At 46.2% G+C, this 10,803-nt stretch overlaps 1 protein-coding gene across 1 annotated transcript; it reads right to left on the reverse strand.

Annotated features, from left to right (window-relative positions):
- Window positions 1–277: 277 nt before the first annotated feature.
- Window positions 278–10,707, reverse strand: LOC131883826 (netrin receptor UNC5B-like). The gene is made up of 7 exons (XM_059231410.1): window positions 10,397–10,707; window positions 9,261–9,492; window positions 8,823–9,170; window positions 7,940–8,227; window positions 2,868–3,206; window positions 2,607–2,795; window positions 278–1,617 (listed from the first exon to the last, which is right to left on the reverse strand). The coding sequence occupies exons 2-7, from the start codon at window positions 9,343–9,345 to the stop codon at window positions 356–358; spliced, it is 2,511 nt and encodes an 836-aa protein (XP_059087393.1). The 5' UTR covers window positions 9,346–9,492; window positions 10,397–10,707; the 3' UTR covers window positions 278–355.
- Window positions 10,708–10,803: the final 96 nt, after the last annotated feature.

Consider the following 10,803-nt stretch of genomic DNA (forward strand, 5'->3'; position numbering starts at 1 on the left):
CTGCATTTCAATATGACAATATACACTATATTGGACCATGGTAATTATACTATTGTTGCAACTAATTGGATGTCACTTGCAGCAAATCAGTATTGTTAAACCCCCATCATTTGGTTCATTGAGGGCCAAAACGAGCGAGTCACTATTTCTATTCTAGTTTCAAGGAGATTTCCCTATGTGTGCACTGTACACGGATGTCCCCGCCCCCACCCTCGAGACCTCGTTCGCAGTTTTCTTAGGTACCATATTCTTCGTACCTTATGACTTCGAAATCAACGAAACGTTTCAAGTTTAATTCACAATGTTCACACGTGGTTACATGTTTGTATCACAGTTCAGATAGAGTAGTTACATGTCAGTAATCTCGTCTGAGATCACGTTCCAGAATGACGATAGCGTCCTCTCGCTTGATATCTTTGAGTAAACGGGCCAGACTGAGCAATGGATCGGATTCGCAATTCCTCGACTCCCACAGATTGAGAAGAGCTTCCGATGGACTGGCTTGACTATCTAGGAACGGCAAATAGTGATCCGCCCCAAGAGCAGTAGCTAATTGCTGCCACCCATTGCCTTCGCAAGAAGGCACATCCAGACATCGACACAGGGCCTTTTTGGTGGTTAGCGAAAGTAAAGGTGGGGGTGAACGTGGGCTTTGGGCTTGAGAGCTCATGGATGCATACCCAATCGAAGATTGACCGGATCGTGGGTGTAACGCACTACCTTCCGAGCCTTTGATCTGATTCAGGTCCATAAGATTGGCCACGAACACGTACGCACCCAGCCGCTCTGTGACAAGGTGAATGGTGGTGCTATCGATTTGAAGGTAGACGAAGTCGTCCAATGGCTTGCTCACGTCACAATTACTGATAGGTACCGGCTGCCAATCCACCTCCTCAAGGTCTAAGTTGGCACAATAAAGTACCATTAGCTTCTCTAAGCCCTTGCCCCCCGAATGTGGAACAGAGAGAACCACTGGTTTCTGCAAGGAATGTGTGATGTCCACTGGTCCACACAAAACAACTGGGGTGACGGCCGCTTGGCTACCGTCTAATTGAGGTTTGTGTCGATCCAGTGAGATTTCCGACACGAACACCTCCTGAACGCAGGTGAGTGCACCTTGTGGGATGGTGAGGCAGACGTCACTTTTGGCAATGTTGATTTTGCCGCCCTTGGGCGTGGCCAGCGTCCAATTGGTGGTGCGAAACTCAGCGCATTTGGGAAGTTGAATTCGAGCCGGGGTGCGGTACTTCTGATTGGCGTACGACCCTCCCACCCGATCCTCCAGATGTTCGGCTTGAGAGTTAAAACTGGACGCGGGTGACCATCGCGGAGATTCGAGAAAAGGTAAATGCTCCTCAAGAGACGGTTTTATTTGATTGGGCGGAAACACCACCATGGGCTGCTCATAGTAATGCTCGCTGATGGGTCGAATTTCCACGGGAATATGTGGTCCGCTAATGAGGGATTGCAAGGGTGTCGACGAGCCATCTTTGTGACTTCCCGCCTCTGAGGAATGTCTTTCCGAGTAAGATTGCTCGGTACAATCACAAGGCATTTCGTGAGGTCGATGATTGTGAATTTTCTTAGGACATCCGGCGCGGCCGTTGCGAGAATAGCCTAAAAGGGAAAGATGTTCTGATTTGTTTGCATATGTTTGTCAAAACCAACACACACACAGTATGTACATATAAATGAGAATATATGTCAGCTTATAATCTTATTCAATAAAAAAATCAGACCCTCTCTCCCCCATCATGAAACTAAGCAACTTGGGGCTCAATCGTTTGTCAAGAATAGATAGCTAATCACAAGAGAAGCATATTGTTTGATAATGTCCAGTTTAACGTACTAAACATAATAAACATCAAGCTCGTCCAAGACTCATCTAAGTAGATAACCAAAGCAAAAAGACGTCTCCAAAGTGAGTGGACACTATTCGCCACAAAAAACAAAGGCAAGGCAATAAAATCCATTAACCAACAGCTCAACTGGGAAACTCCATTCCAGTAGGATACTCAAGCCGATAATAAAGCAGGGCCAGTGTGAGTGACGACCATTACCCACATTGGTTGGTCTAACCAGGTTCACAGGCAAACAGAGCTACACTTGCCCTTACGAAACGTTACCGAAGACCCAATTCACTCCATTGGAGTCGAGTGTCGCTGAACCAAGATGGTTTCGTTTGTCTAACCTCGTCAACGAGGACTGGTATTGGCAAGTGCTGGGTCCAACAGTACCACCGTTGGAGTGCGGATGGCTGCTTGGTCTACGGAATGTATGTTTTGCTCAAGAGGGTAAGAACTTCGTTGGACTATCCACTAAGCAAGTTCATTTTTTACGACTTGAGTGTTTAATTTTCTTTGGGTTATTGGCCAAAGATAGAAAACTGAGATAGCCTTCAGATAAGAATGGAATGACTCTTGGAAAGATCGGGTAGACACTCGGTGTGTATGTGTGTGTGAAGAGAAGAATTGGAATTTGGGTGTTAATTGATATTTCAACAACTTCGTTTGCACGCGCACACACAAACCCATTACATACATAGTGCTTAACGACACACCGACACCCGAAACAAGGCAGCTTTCCGATATTTTCGTAATCCTTACCCGCGTTCAACCCATAGGCCGAATCGTCTGATCGCGCCTTCTTCTTGAGTAATCTACACATGATCAATATGACCACAAATAAAACAATCAAGGCTATGACCAATCCCAGAATCAAGGTTAGGTCAGAGGTGAGATTCTCCTTTTGACGAGGAGGAGGTTCCGTTCCATAAAGTACAATAGCGTTGAGACCTACAAGAAAGGACACCCCCCAAGATAAGATAACTGTCCAGCCTTTTGTCGTGAGTGTGTTGATATACTTACTCTTGCAGATACCCTCGCCATCTGTGCAATTTTTACGGGCTATATCTTTCCCCAGACAATATCGTCCTCCGTGCTTGGGAGATGGGTCATTGCAATCACGACGACGGAACTGGAGGCAATCTGGACTACAAGAGGACCAAGAGGACCAATCTGACCAAGCTCCATCTACGCTTGGGCACACTTCATTGCAGGTTTTCTTCTGAATTGGCGCCCCTTCACATTCCGGACCCCCATTCACGGGTGCTGGATTATTGCAATGCCGCACTCGTTTACGCACGCCCCTCCCGCATTTGGCATTGCACTCCGACCATTCGCCCCACACGCCCCATTGACCTCGAGCTGAAAAGTCGAGACGAAAAAGATATTGAGGTACACATTGCCGCACAATTCCGATTCTCAGAGCATCGCGCTGAAGAGCGAAATGCCCTTGGAAATTCGAAAAGGCCGCTCTGGAAGCATTTGAAATACTGTATCGTTGGTCTTAAAAAGAAAAAGCGACAGAGAACAGAAGCACTGGTCATCATGACACACTGCATTATTTCTCAAGATCAATCGTCCGAAATGGCCCATTCGATTCTCGGGAGAAGAGCCACTGCTTTGGTGCATTGATGTCTTAACTCGATGACAAAGTAGGGTGTGAAATGAAAGTGAGAACGGTTGGATAGGTTTTGAACCGGCGATTTGAAGCATTGGCCTCAAGCAGGCTAATGCCAAAGAGCCACGATGTTTGTGAGTTTTAAATGGCAATACTCCTGCATTCAGTAAACAATACTATACTGTTGAGAATAAACAAAAAAGAACGACGGTTTGGAGAGTTCTTGGGTTGGGCAACCGCTAACCATGATTATAGAGGTGGGAAGAACGAAAAAAAAAGAAAAATGACGACCAAGATGACGATGATGATGATGATGATACGAAGAACTACTCGTGGTGGGTTGAGCTGCTGAGTGTCTTCGTCATTCCACCTTCCTCGCAAAGTGATCATAGCCTCCGTTGCATTTCTTTTGCCTCTTCAAGTGGATATCTAGAACTTGATACGATTGACTTCAGTCAATCTCCCCACCCACCATTCGTTTACGATGGATCGATGTTTTGGAGAGGCCCATCCGACAGCGAAGAGTAATGTACGTACTACTAGTATGACTAATCCAGACAAAATCGAGTTCAACACAATCCGCGTCGTCCATTCCTCAACCCATTGGTCCTCGGGGAGATAATGATATGGTTGAAGAGGCAAAACACAGACTGAATGACAAGTTCACCAACGACGTTTCAAGTTGGCAGGAAACCATTTTGAACTTCGATATTGACGAGCTAGCGAATGGAGTAACTGAAAGACACTCTCCATTTCGATAATGCTGTACGTACATACACAGATGTTGATGTGCTCTTCAGTCTTCACTCATCACGGGTTTGTCTATGGAACCTACTACCTCCCTACTCATGGTAAGTACTACATAAGTACATGCACAGTGCTGTATCCTATCGTTTGATGAAGTATCGAGAACAGACATCATCTTCCCCAAGTTTCTCATGGCACTTGATGTTGATTACCCAATGAGATTGAGCTTCATGCATCATTCCTGACTTTGCACAAGACCAAATATGAAGAACATCCTCTAGCTGTATAGTGCAATGCAACGGCTTGCCAATCATAACGTGAGAGTTCGTGAAGCGTACGTACAGTAGCTGAACGACGACTCATCGGCACGATGCACAGGGATCGAGGGATGATCACTCAGGATGTGGCGATGGGTTTTCCGGGATTTCGAACCTAAAATCCTCACGATTGCGTAGGGGGCAAGACGGACTGGGGAGAGGGAAGGACGGACGGATCGACAATATTGGCCAAGAAGATTTAAGGCTTAAACAAACCAACACTCATTGTCTTACGATAACTGTAAGCTTCGTAATCGTAAAAGTTCATTCCAATCATCAAGTCAGAAGGAGGGGAGGGAGCACAATAGCTAACCACCAAGATTGAGTATTCCTTAATCGACAGGCAGTGAGAGCGAAATACCCAATTACTGTGGAATGTAGATTGTGATGCATGCCTTGAAATAACCATGTGTCTCTTTGGTTGTCTGTGCACCCCTGCCCAATATCTCTTTTCTTTTCTCGGGACCACTGGATGTGGTCAGACAAGAGCGCAGCGATGGCTCATCCAGAGAACCATCCTTCCTGCCTTTGGGACGAGCTCAATTGCCATAAAACTCATAATCATAATAGTGAAACAAATCTAACTCGATGCTTCGAGTCTGGGCGTCGTGAGATCGTGTCGTGTTCTCAGTTTCGATGGCCAAGGAAGTTTTGGCGCCACAAGTCTGTTCCCTGCCGACTACTAGCCGAGGTCAGATCGTCAGATCGTCAGATCTCTCGTTTGTCTGTCTGTCTGTCTGTCTGTCAGTCAGTCAGTCAGCCGGTCGGTCGGTCGGTGGGTCTCTCTCTGCCTCTTGTTACCTTGGACGGACTTCCTCCCATCCACTATTTGCGCAAAACGCGCAAAAGCACGGANTGTCTGTCTGTCTGTCTGTCAGTCAGTCAGTCAGCCGGTCGGTCGGTGGGTCTCTCTCTGCCTCTTGTTACCTTGGACGGACTTCCTCCCATCCACTATTTGCGCAAAACGCGCAAAAGCACGGATCCACCACCACCCAAATCAACGAGGCCAGAAACAAAGGGACTCACTTCACTCACACAGATCAGCTGAGTAGGAGAGACGTGCAGAGTGGACAGAGAGACCGATCATAGTACGACTCCCAGGAACCGATCCACTAAGGACCAACACACGATCTCTCTGTCGATCTTGGCACTGAAAGAAACCATTGGGTGGGTGCACTCGTCCACGAGCAATGAATTTGCAGTCCCGCGAATCGTTCTTTGTCACTTTCCCGCATTTACGTTCAATAATTTGATGTAGCAATATTTCAGCTGACAGTTTTAAGCCTCTCTCTTTTTTTACGCTTCTTTAGTAACACTCGTATTTTTGAGGATCTAATGATCAGATCGTATTCCCTTTTCGGGGCACGATCATCTGGATAAGTAGGGGTACGCCATTGATTCATTGTGGCGACCCCACGCTGAATACAGGGACCGAGCTCAGCCTTACCACCTTTCGAAAATTGATTTGATGATTAAGACAAAAGGTGAGCAGAGAAAAGTAAAGACAGAAATATTTGTGACAAATACTTGTGAGACGGGTTGATGAGGGACAACGTATTTTTGGCAGTGAGGCGCAAGAACTAACGTGTTAGGGATACGAAGAAATACGTAGAAGAACACAGACTCTCTCTCAATTATTTCCAACGTTCCTTGAGTGGTCTAAGTGAGTGTCTGAAGCGAGATCACTGGATTAGGAGACCGGCCGATCGACCCACCGACCGACCGAAAGAAGCAACGAACGAAGAAGACAGGGGAGAAGAGTCTCTCAACAGTTTGTCGGTCTTGAAATGACGGGCTAATCGTTGAAGCTCGTAACGAGACCATTGTAAAATGCCATTTGATTTTCAATCAGCAAAGAACACAAACCTTTTGAAACAATCTCCCGACAATGGCTTGATACTATGAGGATACTTAAGGAGGGCGGCAAGCCGGCAGACACACTGAGGAATGGATAGCAAAATGAAAACACATCAGTTGTGGGTAGATTCGTTTGCCAAATTGTGGCGTTTGTTTTGCCAATCTCAGAAAAGCTTCCATTACAGACAGGATGTAATAACTGTCTTTACGAAGAACTCATTCCCAGAATTGGATTGGAAAGAGGCTCTTGACACGACAACCATGGGCCAAATATGGATGGATGGATGGTTGGATGGATTGCAACTATAATTTGGATGGTTGGGACTGGCGTCTTCGTGCACTCTAAACCAAGTAGGACTACTCTTCTGAGAACAATCTCAAGGGTAGAGTTTGCGAACCAAAGAGACCATAAAAGGATTATTTCAGCACTTGATCATCTTTTCAAATATAACCATGTATCGAAGACTTGGGATGTTCGTGGGACCAAGTCACTTTAAAAGCATTTACCTCCTAAGAGTAGGTAGACTGCAAACAAAAAACGAGAGCGCCAGCCCACTTTGAATCGCCGTGTGATGACGACGAGTGAAGAATGTTGAGGAAATATGAGCTTCGCCTCCGCACTAAGTTAACATAGGCGAAACTCATTTGAATTGGACCAGACGCCAGATCCCTGAGCATCTCGGTGACATAAATACTCATATACACGTACAAGCCTGGTCGTGAGCCAATCCGTGCGTTCGTGGTTTGAGAGATTCCAGGTTAAGACAGACCTCAAAAATGACACAAAAAGCTCTTCAAACCAAACGTATGTCAGCCTATTGGTCGTAGGGGAGCGATTGTTTTTTGAGGGAAGCATTAGGCAGCAGCACTCTTTAGCGTTTGCTGGTAGGGAGTTAAAGAGGAGAAGAACAGAGAGCTTTGGCGATGGACTATTGGAGAAAGATTGACTGAGATAAACTCATCTCTATCTGCTGTTGGTGTTGTTGTTACCGTTGTGGCTGTTGTTGTGGCCGTTGTTGGCCTGGGCAAAAAAGATCTCATCCCTGAGCTGGCCAAGGCTGAAGAACGGACGGATAGAGAGAACGAGAAGAACAAGAAGAAAAGCTCGAGTGCTGCTTAACCAACAAACTCAGCAGGGGATGAAATTCCTTTTCGTCAAGTTAAATGAGCTGATCTCTGCGCTCTGAAACAGAGGGTTGGTTTCAACGACGAACAGGGGGGCGCAAAGAAAGGCGGCCAGTGGAAATAAATCCGATTCTTAAGTGGTTTCAGGTAGGTGGAGTTAGATAGAACTCTTCTTATCCGATGGAAGAAACCAAGGGGCATGGAACAGTAATGGTGGGGTGGTTGGACCTGAACTCTGAAATCCACGGGTGAGTCCCTCCTGTCCCGACAGGGAGGTCCGACTACTCGGATCGTGGTTATGACCTCATGAGGGGAATGAGGGATATGAAAGATACGGATGAACCTGTCATCGGCCCACCATGAAGCCAACTAGTACCTAGCTCACTTTCAGGCTGTCCGTGAAAGGCAGGCGAATGGACGCAAGTACTTACCGTAAACTTCGATCACAGCGGGAGGGCTGATCCGCTCAATGACATCATTGGAAGCCGCACAAGTGTAATTAGCACTGTCCGTCATGCGGGCCTGCTGGATTAGCAGATGTCCGGTGGGAGATTGAATGAAATTTGAGTCTTGATTCGGGTCAACCACTTGACCATTCTTGAGCCAATGAGTGACCCGAGCCTCGGGTTCACCTCGAGGAGGGTGGCATCGAAGCATGGCTTGCCGGCCCACTTCGATTTGTTGAGAGTACGGCGGAGTCTCAAAGTCACGCTTCAAATCTAAACGTTTAGAAAGATTTTTGTTCAATTCAACATTCAACTACCTATGTAGAGTACAAGATCAAACGAACTCTCAAATGAATCCACACAAAGTGGATTGATTTGATTCCTCGACAATGTGTTAGAAAACCGAGTCCATCCAGTCCTTTGGAGTGATTAAGAATGTCTCTACACCAATTGGTCCACAAAGACACACAAATCATAGAAAACCGAAGATCCTGCCTGGGTCGGCAATCCCTAGGGCTCTCACCAAGGTCTCTTCAGTACAGCACCATGAGCAAAAGAGCAAGTCTCTAGTTTCCATCTCGATTTATCTTGAGGGGATTGGCTGAATGTTGCCGTGCCAAAAAAAAGATAGTGCAGTGCTTCCAATCTTCAAAAACTAAGCAAAATGTCATCGAATCAATGACAGTCCCTTGACAGTGTCAAGGCACAAGAAAAAAGTTCAATTTCAGCCTGAGTAAGACTTTTAAAAAGTAAATCATTCAACCCATCCAGAGCGAGACCCATAAGCCAACAAGCAGACTGCAATTGACATGTTGTGGCGGGACACTTCCCATGGACCGGGTGTGGCCTTTTTATCGTCAATACTTACATGCATTGTGCACCAAGGCTTCGCGAGATTTGACTTGGCCTCCTTCGTGGTAAGCATGACACTGGCAAGAAAACAAGCCCAACACGTCGAGCACTTGGCTCTTCTTCACTGTTATCACAACTTTGGTCACTTTCATCGGAGACGATGGGTTGGAGAGCCTCGTCTCCGAGGCCCTTGTCATGGTCTCGCCATTGCACTGAAACACAACCCGAGTGGCACCCGCCACTTGACAAGTCAAATTGGCGGACACACCTCGTGACACATAGGAGTCTTGAGGCTGCTCAAGAAATGTGGGTGTCGAACTAAGAGCCGGTTCGGATTGGAGGATATCCGGAGATATGAAGTCCCCTAAGAAACAAAAATGATCCTTGTTCAGTTGGAGAGTGAGTGCCTCATCTTTCAACTTGGTACGACGTATAATGAGTCACTGATGATTACCTGCTTCATTTTGAAACGGGGATCCACAGCACAGCCAAAAGTTGATCCAGAACACAACAAGCGGAAGACTCTGTTCCCCCGTCATGATTGAAAATTGGAATGAGTCAGAGGAGTTTCCCCTCTGAAGAGTTTACAAATCACACTCTCATCCTGGCGCAGAACAAGATGAGTAAGAATTGTCCATTCAAGTAGCTATCGGGCTTCTGTCTTGAAAGTTTCCGCCAAAAGACATCTGAAAAAGGAAAGCACGACATTTTTGCCTATTAAACGGCTGGCCATGTCCAACTGAAAGAGTGTCACCACTTCAAAGCTTTGCTCGTTTCTAAAGCTCATTCACACCAAACTCAGAAAATGTTCGCTGGCCCTACATCAATCTCTACAAATCTGAAGCAAGAATCATATTACTACAACAACTACGATCGGAGAGGATTAGTCTTTGGGATCAAGTAATCTTTGAAATTCGTCCAAATGGAACATGAAAATGAATCCCGAAACTCGAGTGCCTCAAGATGACAATGGCGGCCCTACGATGGGTTGGGAGATTTAGTTCCATGAACTTGACAGAACAATAAGCTGTGAGTGCCACGATCAAATACGGTGAGGGGTCAAATTTCTGTGCTAAAGGGTCTGTGGTAAAGGAGGCTGATTAAACACCGTGAATAGTGAGGAATTGGGTGCAAAAGACTTATCCTAAAATCCCCCCAAAAGTATGCTTTTGTGATTTAAAGATCTGTTTTATCGCGGCCGTAAGGCGGCCTCCATATCTACAAAGACACCAATATATTTATGATATCAATTTATGTTCATACGAGTACCATCCTGCAAAATGCGACATTTTCTCTTTAGCCGAAGAAAAATGAAGTTGTTACGATCCATCATATGATGTATTGTAGGTACTTTATCCACACCTCTGGCTGTATGACCATTCAAAGCCACAAAACATATTTTGCAAACTTTACAACACACTTGAACCAAACCAAAAGCCAATGAACACCCGCTCGGTTAGGGAAACAACACGAGACTGCTTTCAAGTGACGATGACTTGATCGAGGTTGAAATATTTCATGCTTGAACTTTTCACTCACTCTCATTGAGAGAGGCTAACCTTGGCATTAGCACCTTGGCATTGGACTCACTTATAAATAAAAATATTCTAGGATTGGATAAGGATCGTGTCAAGATTCCGAGTCGTTGGAGGATAAACCGGCTTCAAATAGCTAAGCTATTTCGATGTTGCTCACAGTTGCTCAGAAACTCTCTCCAGGAGAAGCTCTCACATGAAACTGGTCCGTTCGCGGCGTCTTGGCACTCTCAAAACGACAGGATTCGGGAGCACATCCCATGCTTCGCAGTGCACGTCCCTTAACTCAGTTCTCCAATGTTGCAGAAGGGAGGGGACCGACCGACCGATCGACCGATCTGAGGAAGAGAAGGAAGCCATCAAGCCCGCCATCAGAAACGAGGACGGCGAAAAGATCGGATAACCTGTCCGCCGCCGCCGCCACCTTGGAGCTTGTGGCCCGAGTACCAACACTGGAAGCTT

This window comes from Tigriopus californicus, chromosome 1 (assembly GCF_007210705.1).
Source record: "Tigriopus californicus strain San Diego chromosome 1, Tcal_SD_v2.1, whole genome shotgun sequence".
Lineage (NCBI taxonomy): Eukaryota > Metazoa > Arthropoda > Copepoda > Harpacticoida > Harpacticidae > Tigriopus > Tigriopus californicus.